Genomic DNA, 25,666 nt, shown 5'->3' on the forward strand with positions numbered 1-25,666 from the left:
CCTGCTTTATTCTGCCACTTCCCCATCACAGACTATGCTTCAGCTGCTTCTGACTGCTCGCTCTTGACTCTGTTTGCACTGGCTGTTCCCTCTGACTGGAACACCTTTTTGTAGTACTCCCCCTCCATCACTCAGGCAACTCCTGTTTGAACACCTTCTATGACAGGCACTCACTACCATCAAATAGCACCACAGTAGCGGTTCACAGAGGGAGTTCTCAAGCCAGCCTGTCTGGATGTAATTTACCCTCAGCTCCACCCTTCCCTGCTGTGACCCTGGCAGTAACTCTCAGTTTCCTGAGGTAATGGGGATGATATTAGAACCTATCATAAGACTACTAAGAAGAATAAATGAATTATTCATTTAGAGAACTTAAAACAGAGCATGGCACATAAAGTGTTCTTTACACCTTTGCTAATACTATTAGTTGCTATCTTATAAGACAGCCCATATCATCTTCCATTAAAAAAAAATTTTTTTTTTAAAGATTTGTAGTAACAGTCTTAGCAAAAGGTGCCAACTTAAAACAATGACTGTTCTGGTCTTTTCTAAATTTTATCACAAGCAACTGTTTTAAGTAATTTTTATCAGCTTCCCCCCCCCTTTTTAACCTTTAAGTTACTTTTTTGTAGATTGCCATAATCTGTATACTGCCTATCTTTTATACTGTCATTGTTTTCTTAAGCATTTCCTGTTATTTGAATATATGGATTATTTCCAATTTTTTATTTTTCTGGTTGGATCTGTTTGATGAGCTTTTTCTTATGAGTTAATTGCTTAAGATTTTTTTGAAAAGTGAAATTTGAGTCAAGTTTTATTTTTATACATTTTATTATAAATTTCTCTAAATGTTCTCTGAAGTGTCTCTATAATATATTATAATCATATGTATCTATTAGCCATTATAAGTGCTTATATAAGAAATTTTATGAATATATCCATGTATCCTTTAAATTTATGAATATAAATTATAATATACCAAAATTTAAATAAGCTGAAAATAATACTTCTGTAGCTGAGAGCAAGGGAGCATGAAGTTTAACTTTTTCTAACACATAAAGTACTGTAATTTAAAAAATTAACTTGGAAATAACAAAATAACTATAGACCTATTTAAACTGAAATTAAAACAATCATTTTGATGTAGTACATATAGTTTAGTTCTTGAGAAAAATAACCCATTAGGGATGAAGTAGTTAAGTAGACATGATTGATGATTTCTTTTTAATGCAATCCTATTCCCCTTTCATATTTAGCATATTTAAAGACTATTTCATAGCACAATTATAACTATTATAAATGTCAGTGTAACAAATTTAAGAATTCATAATGGTTCAAATGGTTTTTAAATTTTTATCTTTTTTTTAGTTTCATTGTGATATAGTTGACAAATGCTTTTTTTTTTTCTTTTAAACCTTTGAATTAGATCATAGAAAATTTTGTACTATCCACTGCACTGGTTACTTGAGAAACTGGCCTCCAAATATTGTTGGAATGGAAGAAGAAATGGACAATAAGAAAGACAGTAGTAATTTTACCTGCCTTGTTGCCATTGGAAGATTACATCCATATATTGTCCCACAGAACAGTGGAGAGATTAAAGTGAAACCAACTGAATTTATTACCCGTTTTGCAGTGAATGGACAATTTGTCTATGTTGATCAGAGGTAAACATTTATGTGCCATAATGATTAGAGTTCAATGGGATGTTTAAGGCTATTAAAGATGTGGCTTAGGCGCTTCCCTGGTGGCACAATGTTGAGAGTCCGCCTGCCGATGCAGGGGACACGGGTTCGTGCCCCGGTCCGGGAGGATCCCACGTGCCGCGGAGCGGCTGGGCCCGTGAGCCATGGCCGCTGAGCCTGCGCGTCCGGAGCCTGTGCTCCGCAACGGAAGAGGCCACAACAGTGAGAGGCCCGCGTACCGCAAAAAAAAAAAAAAAAAAAAATGTGGCTTAGTAGCACGGCTGGATTTTTTTTTTAAGGCTTTAGAACAGGAAATAAAGTTTAAATGAAATAAGGATATGGATATATCAGTAAATTTGTTCAAGCCAAGTTGTAAACTTGAAATATTTCTTAGCCAATGGTGCAGAAACTGGGCATGGTCTATGGCCACAATATTATTGATGAATGGTAGTAATAGCATACCCTGGATTGGGTAGGTGGCCTCTGGAGTGGCCTGGTGCCTGGGTGTCCATTCTGCTTTGCAGCTCTAATCTGGGTCAAGGGCAGCCAAAGGAGCCCAGTAAAGCAAATGGGTTACTCATCCCCCCGGTCTACTTCTCTACTATCCTGACCACGTGTGGACCAACAGTATTCTGGAAGGGGATACATTCACCAATTCTGAACTTTATTTTTAATTTTAAAACCAGGGCAACAGCAATTTTAGGATATCTGCCTCAGGAACTTTTGGGAACTTCTTGTTATGAATATTTTCATCAAGATGACCATAGTAATTTGACTGACAAGCACAAAGCAGGTATGCATTGAGTGGGATCGTCTTTTGGTACTTTTTAATTACAACTTCAACTCTTAATTTTTCATTCCTGTGAAATCTGAACCTTGCATTAATCCTTAAGGGATTGATTTATATAGTGGTAGACTGTTATGCTGATTATTTTCTTTTCTTGTTAAGTTCTGCAGAGTAAAGAGAAAATATTTACAGATTCATACAAATTCAGAGCAAAAGATGGCTCTTTCGTAACTTTAAAAAGCCAGTGGTTTAGTTTCACAAATCCTTGGACCAAAGAACTGGAATATATTGTGTCTGTCAACACTTTAGTTTTGTAAGTAATTTTTTATGTTGTTAAGACCTTTATATTGATTTCAAATGAGTATCTTTGCTTCCCTCTTTTCATCTTGCTAAATCATTAAACCTGTTTAATCCTCTGGCTTTATAACTTGAGTATAATGCCATTTGCAGCAACATAGATGGACCTAGAGATTATCCTACTAAGTGGAGTAAATCAGACAGAGAAAGGCAAATATCATATGATATCACTTATATGTAGAATCTAGAGAATGATACAAGTGAACTTATTTACACAACAGAAATAGTCTCACATAGAAAACAAACTTAGGTTGCCAAAGAGGAAGGGGGGTATAAATCGAGAATTGGGGATTAACAGATACACAGTATTATATGTAAAATAGATAAGCAACAAGGACCTACTATATAGCACAGAGAACTATATTCAATATCTTATAATAACCTATAGTGGAAAAGAAACTGAAAAAGAATATGTGTGTATACATATATGTATGTGTATATTAATCACTTTGCTGTACCCCTGAATCATTGTAAATCAACTATACTTCAATTTAAAAAAAAACCCTGTGTGATCCTCTGGCTTTGGAATTTGAGTATATATTTTGAGTAAGTCATTCACTGTTCATTGGCATTAGTTCTCAGAGTTAAGCTAAAAGTTTGCCCTTTCATAAAAAATTCCTTTTGGCTTAGTATAAAATGTGACAGTAAATGCATTTATTCAGGCAATTGTTTCGTACCCTTCATGGCCTTGCTTTGTCCTTCCAAAAAACTATGTGGATGTGGCTTTAAACTGTTTAAAATGGTAAGAAACTGTTTTGTCCTCCACATCATTTTTGCATGTCCATCTTCTGAGCCTGGGGAGCACATATGCTTGTGCAGGAGTACTTGGCTGAGGGATAAGCACAAATCCAGCCCGTTCACTGCCTTTCAAGCCCTGGTCTATGGCTGTGTCAGCCTGAAGGGAGAGGCAGCTTTTCCTGATTTGCTCAATATGCTAGAATGGCCTTGTTCTTAAGTATTATTTTTCTATGTTTCTCTTTAAAATTGCTATAAGGTTTTATCAAACCAATTCTATTTCCTTATGTACAATATTTTAAAAAAGAGCCCCCCAGTTCTTAGTGCCTCCAGCAGGTACTAATTACCCATCCCAATAATTCTATTATTCATCCCAATAATTCTTGTCTCCTTATCATTAGAATATGAGCTGAGAGTTTGTATCTTTGGAAGCATGTACATTACAGGGTAATATGACATCTGGCAAAAGCCCTGGTACTTAGCACATCAATACCTCTGTCTCTGGTGGTGACATTAACAATATGTATATAAAACACAAATAGGTCAAAAACTGATAATTCAAATACACAGAGCTTAATGTAGTTGCTTTAACATTTTCCTTCACCTTAAAAAAAAAATCACCTATGGTGTTTCTTAATTCTAGGGGACATAGTGATACTGGAGAAACATCATTACTTCCTTGCAGCTCTCAATCATCAGAAGGTAAGTTAGTTTTAGGTGATGGAGACTTATAGACTGTTTATTAAGTTACCATCATTTTCTGTCTTGGAGAGGGAAAAATTTCAAGGTGAAATCAAAAAGATTTCAGGGGCTTCCCTGGTGGTGCAGTGGTTAAGAGTCTGCCTGCCAATGCAGGGGACGCGGGTTCACGCCCTGGTCTGGGAAGATCCCACATGCCGCGGAGCAACTGGGCCCATGAGCCACAGCTACTGAGCCTGCGCGTCTGGAGCCTGTGCTCCACAGCAAGAGAGGCCGCGACAGTGAGAGGTCCGTGCACCGCGATGAAGAGTGGCCCCCGCTCACCACAACTAGAGAAAGCCCTTGCACAGAAATGAAGACCCAACGCAGCCAAAAATAAATAAATAAAATGCTGGCTTAACTCCTAGAGAGTTTCATTAAAAAAAAAAGATTTCAGTGGGTTGAGTTACCCTCCTCAGAATTCCCACAGTACTTTGGTCACACTTCTGTTACAATCTTACATTGTACTGCAATTATTCGTTCACTCAACTGGCTCACTGCTAGACTGTGAGTTCTTCAAGGATAGGAATGGTGTTTTACTCATTATCATCCCCAGCAGCTGGCATAGTTCCTTATACATTAAGGCACTCAAATATCTGTTGGTCAAATTAATGAAAAGCACTAAGGGGGAGTTATCTTAGTTCTTTACCACAGGAATATTTTAATATATTATTTGTATAAAGAAAAATTAAAATATTAGGAAATATTTAAAATAAAGTAGTATTCAGCCATAAAAAAGAATGAAATATTGCAATTTGCAGAAACATGGATAGACAAAGAGATTATTATACAAAGTGAAGTAAGTCACTTCAGAGAAAGGCAGATATTGTGTGGTATCACTTACATGTGGAATCTGAAAAAGTAATACAAATGAACTTATTTACAAAACAGAAACAGACTCACAGACATAGAAAACAAACTTATGGTTACCAAAGGGGAAACGGGGGAGAGAGGGATAAATTAGGAATATGGGATTAACAGATATACACTACTATATATAAAATAAACAACAGGGATTTCCCATATAGCACAGGGAACTATATTCAATATCTTGTAGTAACCTATAAAGGAAGAGAATCTGGAAAAGAATATATATACATACATATATATAACTGAATCATTTTGTTATACACATGAAACTAACAATATTATAAATCAACTGTACTTCAATAAAAGAAAAAAAGTGGTATTGCTCTGGCTTTAGTGTGGAGATTAAAGTGGGAAGGAACTGTATGTACTCAAAGGTTACAGGTCATGATTGAACCCTCAATGACTTTCCACATATTTGATTCACATCACTCTTCATAAGCATCTTAAACCATCATGAGTTACGTTTGTAATGTAAGCATGAATATTTGTAACATTTTAGGATGCAGCTGGTTTATTAAGTAAGAGGGAAATAGGAAATATATTTGAATTGAAAGAAAGATATTGACCAAAGTTATATATTTTTTTAAAGCCCTCTATTGAATCTTTCCTTCTGTTATTATTTAGGATCCTCAAGACAGTCTTGCATTAGTGTGCCTGGAATGTATACGGGAACGGTACTTGGTGCTGCTAGTATCGGAACAGATATTGCAAGTGAACTTCTGGACTTACAAAGGTAATGTTTTATTGCTGCAAATACTTTCACAAAATTATCATCATATTTACAAAACCAATATTAAAAAATCAATAGGTTTCCTATATGCAAACAATAACCAGTTCAATAATATAATGGAAGAGAAGATCACCTTTACAGTAGCAACATAGTTTGGAAAGTCCTTTCTAAACATCACACAAAATCCCAAATTTATTAAGAAAAAAATGGATAAATTTAATTAGATAAAAACTCAAAAAACATAACTATAACCATTATAATTAGCAAGGTTAAAAGACAAATTATACACAGAAAATGTACTTCATATGATAAAATGTACTCATTATCTTAATACATGAAGAGATTTGTATAAAGAATAAAGTTATTGAACTTTATATTAAACTGTATAATTTTATATATATTAAACTTTATGTGTAGAATAAAGAGTAAAGTTATTAAAGGAGTCATTTAAATAACTCAATAACAAAAAATTTAGAGAGTGGACATAAATAGAAAATAAAAGTGCAAATGGCCAAGAAACTTTAAAAATTGCTCAACCCCACTCACAGTTAAAATTATATATATACAAAATTAAACAATAATGACATACCTTTTTTCATTTAGGAGATTGTCAAAGATTTGAAAGTTTGGTGATACTAGTGAGAGTCTGAGGAAACAGTCCCTCTTAAACTGTCCATGGGAATATAAACTAGCGCGAGCTCTTTGAAGCACAATTTGACTACAGCCATCAAAAATATAAGTGTATATGATCTCAGACTCAGCATCTCTACCCCAGGATCAAATATTCTTACACAACTGCGCAGAGACCCATGAACAAGACTGTTTCTTGCTGCACTGTTTAAGTAGTGATTTAAATATTTAAATCTTTACCATAACCATAACTTATTTTGGTATATCCATACAATGGCATACTCTGCAACAGTTAAATATTAGGTAGCTCTGTTTATGCTAATATGGCAAGAGCTTTATCTGGTTAATAGAAAAAAGCACAGGAATAGAACAAAAGAATAGCATGTATAATAACTCACTTGTATAAGAAAAAAGAAAGATATGTGTGGATATATGTGAATATGTGTATATACAGGCCCATAATTGCTCATCTAAAACCCTTTAGACCAGATAGGTTTTGAACTCAGAATTTTTCTGGATTTGAGAAAGGCAATGTTTTGGAATTCAATTTTTTTTTTTTTTTTTTTGCGGTACACGGGCCTCTCACTGTTGGGGCCTCCCCCTTGCGGAGCACAGGCTCTGGACGTGCAGGCTCAGCGGCCATGGCTCACGGGCCCAGCCGCTCAGCGGCATGTGGGATCCTCCCGGACCGGGGCACGAACCCGTGTCCCCTGCATCGGCAGGCGGACTCTCAACCACTGCGCCACCAGGGAAGCCCCTGGAATTCAATTATTTTTAAGAGATATGTGTAATACCCGCAGAGAACAGTTATATCATGGATAGCACCCCAAAATCAATTAAATCAGTATTTCTGCAGTGAGAAGTATTTACAGATTAAATGGTGAAATGTCTGGGAGGAGAGGGGAAGTATGAGTTCAGGTTAAATACATTTAACAAGATTAGGATAATTATTGAAGCTGTTTGGTGGGAATATGAGATTTCATTATATTGTCTGTTTTTATATCTAAGTTTTCCATAATAAAAGCTTAAAATGTATTTCTGGAGTGAATTGTAAATACTTGTACTAAGTAGGACAAAGTTCAACCAAAACACTACCCTGAGTAGGGTTAGAATCCAACTTCCTTTGCATGTGGATATTCAGTTTCCTCACAGCATTTACTGAAAAGACTGTCCCTGCCCCAACTGAATGATGTTGGCACCCTTGTTGAAAATCATTTGACTGTATATGCTGGCAGGGATTCGTAGGGAAAGTGGAAATTGAGCCAGAGTTGCTAGCTGGGTGCAGCTGCAGGATACAGTGGGGAGAGCATTTATATATGGCAGCACCTCAGCCAGTGTATGGAGGTGAGCGGGAGAAAGCGTGGTGGTTTCAGCAAACATCAAGGAGATTCACTGAGAGAAGAGTCAGGTTGCTGAGCAACTGAGTTTTAACTTGATTAAAGGGACTTTTAACTAAGGTGAAGTCAAATAGGGGAGGGACTTAAATAGCAAGTTTCTGCCCAGTGACTAATACGAAGAAAGCCATATTTCAGAAGATTAATCTGGTAGTGATGTGCATGTGGGGGCAGATAGTTTTCATCTTTAAACAAAGGCTACTTGAACAGATGGTGATTTTAAACCATGAACCACAGATGGGAAGCCAGCCAAGCTATATACATTACATTGTGAAAAATCTCCAAGACATGTCACTGATCTTTTCGTCTGTATTTCCTACCTAATTCATTTCATTCTTCTGTTTTAATTTCTCCCTCTATACTTTCTTGTCAGTTGCCTTCTTGGGAATACAAAAGGACATAAAGTTATGTTTATGCCATTATGTTTCACATAATTGAGCATTTAGTAATATATTATATGATACTGTCAGTTTTACATATTAAGTCTTGAAGAGATTTATGATCTAAGCGTATGATTATGTTTTTGTCTTTATGTGTTCCATTGATTTTGGACCTGGGGATGACCTATTACAGTAAAAATATGATGCATTTTCTACTTTAAAAAAAAGGTTGCAGGATGTTAGGAAATCTTTCTTTATTCTTAGTTCTGCTTTTCAGTATCCTGATAAGGAACTGAATGCCTGTCTTGAACCATGTTGTTATTCCATTACTTTGCCACGTGCTGTATTAAGACAGGTAACGTGATTTACTTAAGAGCTTTCACCTCAGAGTTTGTTTCTATTTATATAGTGTTTTCAGCACTCCATAGTCAAAAATAAGTCTGGCACTGAACGAGTCAGTCTGATTATGAAAACTGTTGTGATATTCAGTCTTATGTTCCTCCCTGTATTTTTATCAGTAGATTATGTATTCAGAGGAGAAAATTTTCTAAAATATATATAAATAGACACATAAAATGTTTTATGTGTCACTTTTTGAAGGTTACAGTCTTCTTCATCCCTTGATGATTCAAGTCCAACAGATTTATTGAAAGATACTCACACTATAAACTGCAGGAATGTAAGTACCATTGTAAGTGATAATATTTGTGAAATAAATGAACAATAACATTGCTCCTTGTTGATTATTTCTTTTGAGAAGAGGCCATCCTGTAAAGAATGAACCCTTTCTACTTAGCTCAGAGTTTTTAAGAGGCAATGTAGAATAGTGGTTAAGAGTGAAGTCGCTTGGGACCATACTATCTGGGTCCAAGTTGTGATTCAGGGTAACCTCCTGCATGTTATTTAAACTCTGCACCTCAACTTCCTCATTTGTAAAAAAGGGATTAATAATAGCACCAGTCTCCTGGAGTGGTGTGTGAATTAAATGATTTAATACACAAAGAAACAAAAACTTCACAGTGCCTGGGACACAATGTGTGCTCAATAAATGGTAGCTATTATGGTTATTTTAATAGATTCGATTCCGTGGATTAAATATACTCCTTAGGGTCTGGAAAGATGTTTAAATAATATAAGCTACAAATTAAGTACTACCTACTGTTTAATTCAATTGAACAAATACTAGCTATTTGAAATGCATTGTTGCATATACAAAAATGACTGAACATAGTGCTGAAAATGTGGAAGACCCATATACAGTTCTGATGTACCCCAGACAACAGAAAGCTCTAAGGTAGGTATATAAACTAAGTGGTATAAGAATGGAGGAGAAAAGAGAAATTAAATCTGACCAGGGACAAAAGGGAACTTGAAAATACCTTTTTATATTAATAAAGGCTTTTGATCTAGTATTTGCCAATTTTACTCATACATTGAGCAATTGTTTATTGGGTACCCATTTTGTGCCAGACAGTATGCCAGAAACAGGGATTTAAGTCCTTGTAACACACAAGAGTCTCCAAGTAGTGTACATTATATAGGCATTCTATGGCAAAGTTCATCAACTGAATAAGACAACATAGGTAAAAGATTTCTTCTTATGATGAGCTACATGAACATTAGATTGTTTGTCCTGTGACTATTTAACAGTATGATAACATTTTGGTAAAAGTCTCTGGTTTACTCCATTCCCTACTCCAAAGCAGTATTTCCCATTGTAGTTTCATATGAGATACTGTTTTATCATCATTTTAAAAAAACTGAAATAGCTTTTCATTTTTAATTGAAAACTTTTCCTTATGTATGTAATTCAGTTATGGTTATGAATAATGCAGGGGCTTTGAAGTCAGGTAGACTTGGGTTAGAATCATGGCTCCAACACTTTGGGCAAGATATTAGACTCCTTAGGCCTCAGATGCCTGACCTCACGACATGTGTAACATGAAACGAGATGATGCTTGTGGAGTACTTAGCACAGAATACGAAGTGTGAGCTGCCATGTTGTTGATGGCAGTGGTGGCATTGCCAGAGTGCCCGCATCTGAAAACTGCTAAGAGGTCTTTATTTCATTCAAATAGGAAACTTTCTATTTGTTATTCTTTCTTTACAGATGTCAAATAAGGAGCTGACTACACTAAGTCCTTCTGAAATAGGGGAGCTACAGGCTACAAAGCAAAACCAAAGTGCTGTTGCTCCCCATAGGCACGAACCACTCCTTGGTAAGTTTTCTTTGGCAACTGCCTGCCATTTTGGTTTGCCAAAAACTCTTTCTTAATCACTGTATTTTCAGGCTTAGGAAATTTCTAGAGATGCAAACAACTTTAACATTTTTCCCAAAACTACAGTGAGGTATCACCTCATACCGGTCAGAATGGTCATCATCAAAAAGTCTACCAATAATAAATGCAGGAGAGGGTGGGGAGAAAAGGGAACCCTCCTACACTGTTGGTGGGAATGTAAGTTGGTGCAGCCACTATGGCAAACAGTACGGAGGTTCCTTAAAAAACTAAAAATAGAGCTACCATACGACCCAGCATTCCCACTCCTGGACATATATTTGGAGAAAACTAATTCAGAAAGATACTTGCACCCCAATGTGCATAGCAGCACTGTTTACAGTAGCCAAGACGTGGAAGCAACCTAAATGTCCACTGACAGATGAATGGATAAAGAAGATGTGGTTTATACACACAGTGGAATATTACTCACCCATAAAAAATAATGAAATCATGCCATCTGCAGCAACATGGATGGACCTAGAGATTATCATACTGAGTAAAGTAAGTCAGACAGAGAAAGACAAATATCATATGATAGCACTTATATGTGGAATCTAAAAAAATGAACTTATTTACAAAACAGAGATAGACTCACAGACATGGAAAACAAACGTATGGTTACCAAAGGGGAAAAGGCGAGGAGGGATAAATTAGGAGTTTGGGATTAGCAGATACAAACTACTATATATATAATAGATAAACAACAAGGTTCTACTGTATAGCACAGGGAACTATATTCAATATATTGTAATAAACTATAATGGAAAAGAATCTGAAAAAGAATACATATATATTTTATATAAAATGATTCAGTTTTATACATATAAAACATATATGTATAAAACTAAATCACTTTGCTGTATACCAGAAACTAACACATTATAATATATTTTTTATACTTCAATAAAAATAACTAAGAGTTTTTCATTCAAAATCATAAATACAGTAATCATGCTGTTAATTTTTAAGTGTATGCTACTTAATGGACCTGTCATTGAAAATTTGATTATCCACTGAATCAGTTATGGGTATTATTAAAACACACAATTTCAATAAAACTAAAGCTCTTGTATTTAGGGGGAAATGTCCATTCTTAAGAAAAAGAATTTTTAAAGATAGCAATCGTAAAATGTTTAAGATGTAATTATTCATTTTAACTATGTTTATGCAAAGTCCAAATGAAGAAAATTGAAATGACACAATTTTATACCCCCCCATAACTGACTCTGATCTCCTGAAAATATATGTTAAAGAGAATCAAAGGACTTGAAGGAACCTGGACGTCAGCTTCACAGAGGGCCACATATTAATCATCGCAATTCTATTGTGCTTTGAAAGATACCTAGAAAACTTCGATTAATCTGTAGCTGTGTTTTAACCCTGAATTTCTAGAATCTCTTCCTTATCTCTGATTTAAATCTCATTTCCATGGTTCCTCCTTATTTCCTTTTTCAATCAAAAATCTGGGGGCCGCCCCCGCTTTTATAAGAGTCTTTCAAATTTGGGGGAAGGTGCTTTGGTCTCAGCCTTCTCATTTTGCGGTTAAACAAGCGGAGTATTTTCACAGGCAGATTAAAGTTAAATTTCTCCTTCAAGGCTCTATATACACACATGAATAAACCCCAACCCCTAGCTTCCAACTGTCTGGGAGTCTGTACCTCTTAGTTTTTACTTTCTATTAGAAAGCTCGTAGACTAGCTCACTTACATGCATCAAATGAGTGAAGCTCAATTTATCTGACAGCAGATTGTTATAAAAATAGGCGACCCATTTAAAAATGTATCAGGCTTCTGCAATTTAAGACGTATACTTTGCCTTCAGTAATACATTGTATGGTATCCTAGCCTTGCTTTGCCATTTTTGATGATAACTCATTTTTTAACCTCCAAGTGTACTTACATAAGCCTGTATTTTAATTCAATAGGAGAAGGTGCCCAGCTGGATTTTGATGCCCTCTGTGACAATGACGACACAGCCGTGGCTGCCTTCATGAATTACTTAGAAGCAGAGGGGGGGCTGGGAGACCCTGGGGACTTCAGTGACATCCACTGGGCACTCTAGCATTTGATTTTTAACTCAACATGAGAAATATTTTGAAGCATTTCGCTTACAAAAAACTATATATTCTTCTGTACTGTACTGATAACTGTTTTTATCTTTTATTCCTATTAATGGTTGACCAGTTTTTATAGATTTGCTCCTGACTTTCACAGGGGTACAGGGAAATGTGATGTTTCCCTTCAAATTCTCAAAATTTTCTATAGACCACTTTACTCACTGACATAGCTTAAAACCCACTAGTTGCTATATTTTTGCTAAAGTCTTTCTAACCAAGAATACCACATGTATCTTGTTTGGGTTTTGTTTTTATTTTTTGATGCACTTGTTTTGAGTTTGGGGAATTTAATGTGTTGACATCTTCCTTGTGTCTGAGATTCATTTATAATTGATTTATAATAGAAGATTTGTGTAATTTGGAACATTTCCATTCCTTGTGTATTTCCTTAATTGAGGATAGGGCTTATCCATTTTAAGAAAACGATGAGTACTTGAACATTTAAAGGGACAGTGCAGGGCTTCCCCGATGGCGCAGTGGTTGAGAGTCCGCCTGCCGATGCAGGGGACACGGGTTCGTGCCCCGGTCCGGGAGGATCCCACATGCCGCGGAGCGGCTGGGCCCGTGAGCCATGGCCACTGAGCCTGCGCGTCCGGAGCCTGTGCTCCGCAATGAGAGAGGCCACAACAGTGAGAGGCCCGCGTATCGCAAAAAAAAAAATAAAGGGACAGTGCAATTTGTAGTGGTAATCACAGTGAATACTGTATTCAGTCTTTGTAGACTTGGGCAAGCACAGAGCCGCGATAGTTATGCTCAGTTGAGCACTTTGAGATGGATTTTAAGTGAGATGATTTCTTATTTAAAACTCAGAAAAGAAAAAAAAAGCTGAGAGAGTTTCAGCTTTGCTTATAGAAAAGGAAAGATCTTGGGCCCTACAGCTTGGTGGTGGTTAACCTTTTCCTATAAGATTTAGTCTTAATATAACCACTCAAGATTCTTATTACAGATAGAACAGGGTTTTGATGCTGAAAAGGCTTTTAGCAACCTTTAGGATTAGTCTTAGAGGAAGAAACAGGCCCAGGCAGAGTCAACGCCTTGTGTAATGTCACAATTAAGTTCATACGTCTTTTAATGTTTAATGTATATAAACCAGTTTCTTTATACACATTTGAGAAAGCAGTAGTCTCACTGGTTAAATGATTAGTTAACTGACCTAGGAACAGTTGTTGGCTTTTTAAATTATTAGGCAATTACAGTTACTATTGCCTGTAACCAAAGGTAGTTATATAAGTGTGTTTTTAAAACCATGAGGCAACGAGAAAGAATTTAAAAACCAATTTTCTAGCTATAATTAAACATCGAGAGCATTTTTTAAACCAGTAATTAATTCAGAGGTAGCTCAAATTGAGGGCAAGAATTAAGGATATTTAAAATACTGTATGTAGGGACTTCCCTGGCAGTCCAGTGGTTAGGACTCCACGCTTCCACTGCAGGGGACATGGGTTTGATCCCTGGTCGGGGAACTAAGATCCCGCAAGCAGTGCAGCGCAGCCAAAAAAAACCCCCCAAAAACCAAAAATAAAATACTGTATGAGTAGCTGCCTTTTTGAAGATCATGCTTCCGTAATACCTATGGTTTTAATAGCTCTTTCTAGTTTATTACGTGTGTTCCCATATATTCTCTTTTGTGCCCCACAGGGAAAGTAATGATAGTCTAGGAAACTAATGGGGAAACTCTGAGGCTCAGATATGGGGATCAAATCCAGTTTTCCTTTTCTATGTGGTGCTGTACATCTCCAGCAGATTTCCCTCAGAGCCCCACGAAAACAAAGCATTCTTTTGACCTCACATATTTCCGTAGGCTGTAAGTAATAGATTAGAACTTTCAGACACGTTATGGCAAACATAGCAACAGGCAACAACCAAAATCAAATGTTCCTTCACGTTTGACATTTGCAGTGGCCGTGTGGGCAAAGATGTATTGGCCTATTGTCTTGAGCCGATGCAATGTTCCAGTAATGTCAGAGGGTCAGCGCCATTCCTGGTTCTGGCATTTGAGGACTTGGGAGACATCTAGGTTTAGAATAAGCCCAAAAAAAACCCTCACAAGATGGGGGATATATTGGTTTGTAGTGGCCTAAGCATGACAGTTAAGTCTGAAGAAGCATGAAGGATCACATCTGTTCTCTAAGCCAGAGAGGCCTGCCTACAAATGTACCATTTTAGGGATCTGGACCACTGCAGGTCGGGCTAGACCTCCAGAGTCAGCCTAAGCTAGTGGTAGCAGGATAGGTCATTGTGGCTGCATGACCTCCAAAGCAGGTGGGGCAAAACTTCATGATGCAGGGATCTGAGAGGCAGACTTTCTAGAGGCTGGCCATGGCTGCTTGCACAGTAACAATTCTATCTTTGCAAGAGGAGAGGTTATCCCATAGCCTTATGGATGGAAAGCCAATTGAAGGCTTTAATCCTTTAGTAGCCCACTCTGATATTTATCTTTTGCCCTGGACCCAGGATCCAATCCATGCACTGTATGATACTGTAGCTCTAAGTTCAGTGCTTTCTTCAAAATGCATTCTATTTATATTTGATTGCTACTGGGAGTGACGTATCTTTATGCTTTATACTATATTACTTTTTCTCCTACCAATTAAGTTCTTACGTTTTGGTGAAAAATATAAGTTTAATGAAAACATCCTATAAAGAATACTCTTTTTTTTTTTTTGCGGTACACGGGCCTCTCACTGTTGTGGCCTCTCCCGTTGCGGAGCACAGGCTCCGGACGCGCAGGCTCAGCGGCCATGGCTCACGGGCCCAGCCGCTCCGCGGCATGTGGGATCCTCCCGGACCGGGGCACGAACCCGTGTCCCCCGCATCGGCAGGCGGACTCTCAACCACTGTGCCACCAGGGGAGCCCTATTTTTTTTTTTTAATTCTGAGAATTACCTACAATGATGTAGTGCAGTGAGAGGCATGCGTGGGATCAGGAGAGCCCACTCAACCTAAATTTATCTGTGTGACCTCAAGCAAGTCATTTAAACTCTCTGTACCTCTGTTTCCTTTTTTGTAAAAAGAGGTTTGATCTCTCCATTTACTTCCAGTTCTAATTCTGTGATTCTGACCCTCAGGACTCGAGCATTAGCCTGTTGCTAGACATATGCTGTCCGGTATGATAGCCGCTGGCCACATGTGGCTACTGAGTACTTGAAACATGGCTAATACATATTCAGATGTGCTATGAATGTAAAGTGCGTACCAGATTTCAAAGGCTTAGTATGAAAAAAGGGAATATAAAATATCACATTAACAGTTTTATATTGATTACAGTTCAGATATTTTGGGTATACCAAATTAAACATTAAAGTTAATTTTATTTTCTTACCGTCCTAATGTGGCTACTAGAACGTTTTAGATTACACGTGTGGCACACATTATATTTCCATTCTATGGCCCTGCTCTAGAACATTTTATTAAGTGGATGTTATTTAAGCAGACCAAAGATTATAAGTATGATATTTACCTCTAAATGCTATGGTTTAAAGGACATTTATTGATCCTCGGTTCAGTGCAAATAACTGTGAACCTCTATCAATGTATCAAATTTAAAACTTTTTTGAAATGAGTAAACTTGAAAATGTTAGACATTTTATTAGACTGAAATCAAACAAAACTTGAGGTATATGTTGACACCCTATGGTAGTCACTAAATTGGGAAATCCATTGATAAGCACAAAGACAAACAAGAAGATACAGAATAGACTTTTGGTAAATAAATGGAATTAAAGGAAAGTATCTAATTACAGTGTCATAATGGGAAAAGGCTTATATTCATTGGTCCTCATAATCTTTGACAGATCCCCATAGAGTCTAGGACACAGGTATATAAAATAGCAACTCTCTAGGTATCAGACCATGTTTAGTGGGTCCAGTTTCAGATCCTGCTGTAAAGAGGAATCCACCACTCAGGTAGGTCATTGTTGGGCTCTGGAATTAGAGATTCAGATTTGCCAAGCGTAGTATTGTGGGCACAGCAGCCCTGACGTCTACAATGATCAGAAGCCATAAAGAAAACCTGCTGCGTGGCCACTAGGTGTCACTTTCCCATTCCTATAGGGCTTTGTTTTCATTAGATTAATTTTTCCAAGTTCCATGGGGCCTAGGACAGGCATTTATGACTTCTGTGTCTAGAATAAGTCTGCCCCTGTTTTATAAGAAATGCTTTTTAAGAGAAGTCTGGGAAGATCCCTTCCACATAAAATAAGAATTTTGGTTTAGAGACCTCTCCAGATGTGGCTCCAGTAAAAGCTGACTTTAGAAGGAAAACCCATCCAACCTAGAATATGCTTTCTGAACTCATTTGGGAGTGTTGAGTGTGTGTGTCACTGCTCTTAGTGTTGAGTTTAGGTTTGTCTTTTATACAATTTTTAAGCTCTTTTCCATTTCACTTGCTCTTGTCTGTATGTTGGTATTTTTTAAATTTTGTGGTAAATAATGAAGAGTGAAATTAAACTATATTTTATAATAATTACTAGTTTGAAGTTTTCATTTAACATTTTAAACTTCCTCCAAAAAGTGTGTCCTTAACTATTTTATAAAGTGGAAATATAGAATGGGTAGAAGATCCAGTGTTCTAAGACCACTGGGAAGGGAGGTATATGTTACTTTATACATTTTGGGGTGTGTTCATCAGGGTGTACTAACGGCTGTCACAACTCTAAAGTGTCAGTGGCTTAATCCATTAAAGGTTTCCTTCTGCTCATATCACATCTGATGTCATTAGCACTGTCTCCCTGACTTGACTCCTCCCCCTTCCCTGCCTCTCTCTCTTTCCAACTCTCAGCTTTGCTTTCCTGTAAGCGGGTGTTATCCTCTAGTGGACCTTCTTCTCCATACTGATGCTCAGAAGCTCCAAGCACAAATTATCCTTATACCTGACAATTACAATGGAAAGAGAGCTTCTCTATTTCCTAGTAATTCACACAAAAATGTCCATTGATTAAGCCTCTGGTTCAACTTGGTTCACATGGACTTTTCTGTGGTCAACAGGCTGAAATATACAGATGGCAAGGCTTTGGTTCCATGACTAAATCTGGGTTTAAAGGCATCCTTGAAAGGGAAATCAGGTCAAAAATAGCCAACTGCCTGACAGCCTAGGGCCAGAGGAAGGAATGAGGATGTAGGCAGAAGAGACAATGGAAAGCTTGTAACTCTTGAGAGCTGATGATTTCCTAGAATTGTGTTTAGGTTATGTGAGCCTCAAGTCTTTCATAGTTTGTTTTTGGTTGTTGTTTTTTGGTGTGTGTGTGTGTTTTTTTTTTTTTTTTTTTTGGAGCATGGGTCATGGCAAGGAACAGCAAGTTACATCACATGTTTTTAAGCCTTGGCTACCTCTTTTGTTTGATACCCAGCCACTAGTCACTTTGGAGGGCTCTGTCCATTGCCTAAGGTGTGTGTTGAGAGAGACAATAAAGGGTTGTTAAATCCTTGTCTCCCTATGTGTTTCTGGCATTGAATTTACACTTTCTTAGGCAGTCCTAGCACTAGGCTGACTGTTAGGCAGTATTTCCCACATTTACTTTTATCCAGGAAGAAATCTGTTGCATGTTACCTTGGGGGTAAAGACATCAAAATCATTTTTGCGATAAAATATTTGTTAAAAAATACTAAAATTAGAAGCCTAGATTATGTAAACTTGTAACTTAAGTGAACTCTTGGAAATCTCATTTAATACTTGGTTGAATATGCAGTAACCCAAAAGGCTTCCCGTCTATCAGAACCAACATCTAGACCAATAGCAAACAATTACCTGATTGTTCAGTTATTTGTGGGAATCCATAGTATTCTATTTCATTTAACAAAGATCAAGAAAGACATAGTTATAGGGCCTGAAATGGTTTTTTTTTGGGGGGGGATGGATACATATCAGATTATATGTAAGATAATCAAATTCGTAATATTTACAATAGAAAGGATACTGTTCTATTTCTTTGTAATAACGGTAGCAGCATATTTTGTTTTTAATTGGTTTTCTGATTATAAAGGAACTTTATATTCATTATCAAAAATTCAGAAATACAGAAAAGTGGGATCCAATCAAGATGGGGAGTAGAACGACGTGGAACTCACCTCTTCCCACAAATATATCAGAAATACATCTATATATGGAACAATTCTCCAGAATACTTACTGAACGCTAGCAGAAGATCTCAGACACCTGAAAGGACAAGAAAGATCTGCACATAACTGGGTAGGACGAAAGGAAAAAAAAAAAAAATGAAGCAGAAGAGGACCTGTGCCCCTGGGAGGGAGGAAAGGTTCCCACACCCTGGGAAGTCCCAGGGACATCAGCCAGGACAGAAGGGAGCTTTAGAGGCTCCATGGAGAGCACAACAACTGGTTTGTGGCAGGCAGAGCAGAGACCTGCACAGATGGTCCGTGCCACAGCTCTGCGTGCCCCAGCCCAAGACGCATGTCTGCTGGTACAGGCTGGGGCTGGGTGCTGAAACTCGGGTTTCAGAGGACAGATCCAGGGAGAAGACTGGGGTTGGCTGCATGGAGACCGCCTGAGTGGGGCTGGAGCGTGGTGCAGCTGCAAACGGGTGTACACGGAAGAAGCCCAGGCCTGCCATTAAAGCAAAGTGCCATTGATAAGTGGCGCATAAAGGGAGGGGTGGGCCCGCCTTAGCAGCCTCTTTCTCTGCCCCCCAGCCACTGCCTCAGTGGGCTCCAGGAGCAGGTACCAGCAGGTTGCCCACATGCAGAGGTGGGGATGAAATCATAGCTGAGCCCCAGGGGCCGTGTGAGTTAAGAAGCAGGGCTGAGGGCTTCCCTGGTGGCACAGTGGTTGAGAGTCCTCCTTCCGATGCAGGGAACACGGGTTCGTGCCCTGGTCCGGGAAGATCCCACATGCCGCGGAGCAGCTGGGCCCGTGAGCCATGGCCGCTAAGCCTGTGCGTCCAGAGCCTGTGCTCCGCAATGGGAGAGGCCACAACAGTGAGAGGCCCGCGTACCAAAAAAAAAAAAAAAAGCAGGGCTGAAATATCTCCCCGTGGCTGTATGAACCATGAATTTAAACCTCTGCCACCAGCTTTGTAAACTCAGTGCCTGCAGGACATCTGAGCAGACAACAGGGGCTCCTGTGGCTGGGATGGGTCTGGCTTTATCAACCATGAGCTTTGTGGGCACATACAGGTGGGGGCTGGGTGAGGTGAGGGTCTGAGCTGCCTCATTAGCTCCCACAGCGGGTTCAGATACCTGATTACTGCAGTCCGGGACCTGACGTAATGGAGCTGTGCTGGTGGCCTTGTGAAAACAATGCCTGAGGGACACTAGGGTCAATTGCCAGCATTCCCACGGTTGAGGCAGGGCCAAGGGCGATGCCAACAACAGTGTACTTTGTGAGCCCACACAACAGGTGAAAAGTGACACAACAGAGCACACTCACTGGTGGACAGCTGTGACAGAGGAATATGATCCCACCTACCTCACACCGCAGCTCAGAAATGCAGCTCAAAAATGGATCTGGCAGCTTCTACTCCAACAACTAGGGAGCAGACCCTGCCCCTGACAGTGCTGTGACAACCACAGAGCAAAGAGGAGGACCTGCTCAACATCCAGGACAGGCTCTGGTCACCACAACGTCAGTCACACCCCCTATCAAGGGGATAATGGCTAGGACACACTGAGGAAAGAGGTGGCAGGCATTCATACTAAAAACAGCCCTTGCACTAAAAATATTAAACCCACGCAGGCTACACAGGGACACCCACATAGAAATAGCCCTCCAAGACCACAGTAGATAATCGTTTCTCCTAAACTCACAGAGTAAGAGAAATATAAGTGAAATGAGGAAGCAAAGGAACCACTCCCAGTTAGAAGATCAAAAGAACTCCCCTGGAAGAACAAACAATGAAACAGACCTCTTCCGTCTGACAGGTACCAAGTTCAAAAATGAGAGAATGAAAATACTGAAGGAACTAAGAAAGGCTACTGATAGAAATGCGGATTACTATAAAAAGGAACTAGAAACTATAAGAGGAGCCAAGAAAAATTAGAAAACTAATTTGCTAAGATAAAAGCTGAGCTAAAGGCAATGAATAGCAGATTGAACAATGCAGAGCAAATAAGTGATCTGGAAGATAGAATAATAGAAATCACCCAACCAGAACAGCAGACAGAAAGCCAAATGAACAGAAAAATGAAAGCAATGTAAGAGACCTATGGGATAATATAAAGTGTGCCAATCTATGCATAATAGGAATTCCAGGAGAAGAAAGAGAAAAGGGGACCAAAAAATGTATTTGAAGAAATTATGACTGAAAACTTCCCAAACCTAAAAAAGAAAACAGATATCCAGGTACAGGAAGCACAGAAGATCCCAAACAAGATGAACCCAAACAGACCTATACCAAGACATATTATAATAAAAACAGCAAAAGTTAAAGATAGGATTCTAGAGGCAGCAAGAGAAAAAGAAAGAATTACAAGGGAACCCCCATAAGACTATCAACTGATTTCTCTACAGAAACGTTGCAGGCCAGAAGGGAGTGGCAAGATATATTCAAAGTCCTGAAAGGGAAAAATTTGCAACCTAGTATACTCTACGCAGCAAGATTATCATTTAGAATAGAAGTAGAGATAAAGAATTTCTCAGATAAACAAAAACTAAAAGGATACAGCAATACTAAACCTATCGTAAAAGAAATATTGAAAGGTCTTCTTTAAATAGAAAAGAGGCAAGAAGCTATAGGAAAGAGAAAATCACAATTGGAAAGTAAATCACTTAAATAAGCCAGTATACAGATTTAAAAAATCAAAAAACTTTTTTGTGAGGTAATAATAACCACAATGAACAGCAAAAGGATAAACATGAAGACGTAAAAGAGGACATCAAAATAATAAAATATGGAGGAGGAGAGTAAGAAAATGTAGGGTTTTTTTCTTATAGAATGTTTTTGAGCCTGTATGAATATCAGTCTAAAGCAAGTAGATACAGGAAGGGGTTAACATACTTGAAAAACAGGATAACCACAAATCAAAAACATACAATAGATTCACAATAGCCAAAAAGAAGAGAACACAAGCATAATATAAAAGGAACTCATCAAACCACAAAAAGAAAAAGAGGAAAATAAAGGAATAAAGAAGAAATACAGAATCAACTGGAAAACAAGGTTTAAAATGGCAATGAATACATATCTATCAATAATTACCTTAAATGTCAATGGAATAAATGCTCCAATCAAAAGACAAAGTGGCAGATTGGATAAAAAAAACAAAAGAGCCTACAATATGCTGCCTACAATAGACCCACTTTAGGGCAAAGGACACACATAGATTGAAAGTGAGGGGATGGAAAAAGCTATTTCACATAAACAGAAATGACGAGAAAGCAGGGGTTGCAATACTCATATCAGACAAAACAGACATTAAAACAAAGGCCATAAAGAAAGATAAATAAGGACACTATATAATGATAAAAGGATAAATATAAGAAGAGGATATTACACTCATCAACATATAAGCACCCAATCGAGGAGCACCCAAATACATAAATCAAATACTAACAGACATAAAGAGAGAACTTGACAGGAATATGATGATAACAGTAGGAAACATTAACACCTCACTCACACCAATGATCTTTTAGATGGAAAATCAGTGAGGCAGCAGAGATCCTAAATGATACAATAGAACAGTTAGACTTAATTGATATTTTCAGGACATTACATACAAAAAAACCACAGAATACACATTCTGTTCGAGTGCACATGGAACATTCTCTAGAACTGACCACATACCAGGGCACAAAACAAGCCTCAACAAATTTAAGAGTATAGACGTTATTTCAAGTATCTTTTCAGACCACAATTGCATAAAACTAGAAATCAACCACAGAAAAAGAAATGAGAAAAAAATGATTACATGGAGACTAAACAACATGCTACTAAAAAACCAGTGGGTCAACAATGAAATCAAAGAGGAAATTAAAAGACACCTTAAAACAAATGACAATGAAAACACAACCATACAAAATCTATGGGATGGAGCAAAAGCAGTTCTGAAAGGGAAGTTCATAGCGATACAGGCCTTCCTCAAAAAACAAAATCACAAATAAATAACCTGACCTACTACCTAAAAGAATTAGAAAAAGAACAACAAATGAAACCTAAAATCAGCAGAAGGAAGGAAATAATAAAGATCAGAGAGGAAATAAATAGAACAGAGATTTTAAAAAGTAGAAAAAATCAATAAAACCAAGAGTTGGTTCTTTGAAAGGGTAAACAAAATTGACAAACCTCTGGGCAGGCTCACCAAGAAGAAAAGAGAGAAGACCCAAATAAATAAGAAATGAAAAAGGAGAAATAACAACTGATACCACAGAAATACAAAAAAAAAAAAAAGAAGAATTATATGCTAACAAATTTGACAACCTAGAAGAAATGGACAAGTTCCTGGAAACATACAGCCCACCAAAACTGAAGCGAGAAGAAACTGATAATTTGAACAGACTGATCACTAGAAGTGAAATAGAATCTATAATTTTTAAAAAAACTCCCTACAAACAAAAGTCCAGGACCAGATAGCTTCACAGGTGAATTCTACCAAACATACAAAGAAGAATTTATACTTATCTGTCTCAAACTCTACCAAAAAATTGAAGAGGGAACACTCCCAAAGACATTCTATGAAGCCACCCTCACCCTGATACCAAAACAAGACAAAAACACACTATCAAAAAAGAAAATTACAGGCCAACATCTGATGAATACACATGCAAAAATTCTCAACAAAATATTTGCAAACCAAATCCAACAACACATGAAAAAGTTCATACATCACGACCAAGTTGGATTCATCCCAGGATCACAAGAATGGTTCAATATATGCAAATCAATCAATGTGATACACCACATCAACAAAATAAAAGACAAAAACCACATGATCATCTCAAGAGATGCAGAAAAAGCATTTGATAAAATTCAACATCCATTCATGATAAAAACCTCTTACCCAAAGTGGGTATAGAAGGAACATATATCAACATAATAAAAACTATTTATGACAAACTAACAGCCAATATAGTACTCAATGATGAAAAACTGAAAGCCTTCCTGCTAAAATCTGGAACAAAACAAAGATGCCCACTCTCACCACTTCTCTTCAACATAGTATTGGAAGTCCTAGCCACAGCAATCAGACAAGAAAAAGGAATAAAAGTTATCCAAATTGGAAGGGAAGAGGTAAAATTGTCATTATATGCAGATAACATTACTATATATAGAAAACTCTAAAAGCTCCCCACAAAAAATTCTAGAACTGATAAACAAATTCAGCAAAGTAATGGGTACAAGATTAACATACAGAAATTGGTTGCATTTCTTTACACTAACAATGAAATATCAGAAAGGGAATGTAAAAAAAAAAATTCCTTTTAAAATCACATCCAAAAAAATAAAATACTTAGGAATAAACCTGACCAAGGAGGTAAAAGACTTATATGTTGAGACCTATAAAACATTAATAAAGGAAGTTAAAGATAATTCAAAGAAATGGAAAGATATCCCATGCTCTTGGATTGGAAGAATTAACATTGTTAAAATGGCCATACTACCCAAAGCAATCTACAAATTTAATGTAATCCCTATCAACTTACCTGTGACAATTTTCACAGAACTAGAAGAAATAATCCTAAAATTTATATGGAACCATAAAAGACCCAGAATTACCAAAGCAATCCTAAGGAAAAAGAACAAAGCAGGAGGCATAACCCTCCCAGACTTCAGATAATAATACAAAGCTACAGTACAAATCATTAATCAAATAATACAAACCTACAGTACAATACAAATCAAAACAGTGTGTTATTGGCACAAAAACAGACATATGGATCAATGGAACAGAATAGAGAGCAAAGAAATAAACCCACACACCTATGGTCAATTAATCTTTGACAAAGGAGGCAAGAATATACAACGGAGAAAAGGTCTCTTCAGCAAGTGGTGTGGGGAAGGTTGGACAGCTGCATGTAAATCAATGAAGTTAGAATACACCCTCACACCATACACAAAAATAAGCTCAAAATGACTTAACGACTTAAATATAAGATATGACAACATAAAACTCCTAGAAGAGAACATAGGCAAAACATTCTCTGACATAAATCATAGCAATGTTTTCTTAGGTCAGTCTCCCAAGGCAATAGAAATAAAAGCAAAAATAAACAAATGGGACCTAAATCAAACTTACAAGTTTTGCGCAGCAAAGGAAACAATAAACACAACGAAAAGACAACCTATGGACTGGGAGAAAATATTTGCAAATGATATGACCGACAAGGGCTTAATTTCCAAAATATACAAACAGTTCGTACAACTCAGCAACAAAAAAACAACCCAATGGAAAAATGGGCAGAAGACCTAAATAGACATTTCTCCGAAGAATACATACAGATGGACCACAGGCATATGAAAACATGCTCAACATCACTGATTATTAGAGAAATGCAAATCAAAACTACAATGAGGTACCACCTCACAGGGTCAGAATGGCCATTATTAAAAAGTCTACAAATAACAATTGCTGGTTGTTAGGGGAACCCTCCTACACTGTTGGTGGGAATTGGGAAGTTGATGCAGGCAGGCATTGTGGAAAACAGTATGGAGGTATCTCAAAAAACTAAAAATAGAGTTGCAATATGATTCAGCAATCCCACTCCTGGGCATATATCCAGACAAAACTATAATTCAAAAAGTTACATGCACCCCTATGTTCATAGCAGCACTATTCACAATAGCCAAGACATGGAAACAACCAAAATGTCCATCAACAGATGAATGGATAAAGAAGATGTGGTACATATATACAATGGAATATTACTCAGCCATGAAAAGAATGAAATAATGCCATTTGTAGCAACATGGATGGACCTCGAGATTACCATACTAAGTGAAGTAAGTCAGAAAAAGAAAGACAAATACCATATGATATCACTTATATGTGGAATCTAAAATATGACACAAATG

The 25,666-nt window shown here is 37.5% G+C and overlaps 1 protein-coding gene across 2 annotated transcripts in view; it reads left to right on the forward strand.

Annotated features, from left to right (window-relative positions):
- Positions 1-13,109, forward strand: part of BMAL2 (basic helix-loop-helix ARNT like 2) — a 95,035-nt gene extending 81,926 nt beyond the window's left edge. For both annotated transcript variants that reach the window (XM_082850755.1, XM_082850756.1), the window contains 8 exons: positions 1,427-1,667; positions 2,372-2,478; positions 2,635-2,785; positions 4,208-4,266; positions 5,797-5,905; positions 8,907-8,985; positions 10,417-10,525; positions 12,510-13,109. In XM_082850755.1, coding sequence (XP_082706881.1) covers positions 1,427-1,667; positions 2,372-2,478; positions 2,635-2,785; positions 4,208-4,266; positions 5,797-5,905; positions 8,907-8,985; positions 10,417-10,525; positions 12,510-12,646 — 992 coding nt within the window. In that variant the 3' untranslated portion in view covers positions 12,647-13,109. The remainder of the gene's footprint in view (positions 1-1,426; positions 1,668-2,371; positions 2,479-2,634; positions 2,786-4,207; positions 4,267-5,796; positions 5,906-8,906; positions 8,986-10,416; positions 10,526-12,509) is intronic.
- Positions 13,110-25,666: the final 12,557 nt, after the last annotated feature.

Source organism: Leucopleurus acutus (assembly GCF_964270905.1).
Source record: "Leucopleurus acutus genome assembly, chromosome: 11".
Classification (NCBI taxonomy): Eukaryota; Metazoa; Chordata; class Mammalia; order Artiodactyla; family Delphinidae; genus Leucopleurus; species Leucopleurus acutus.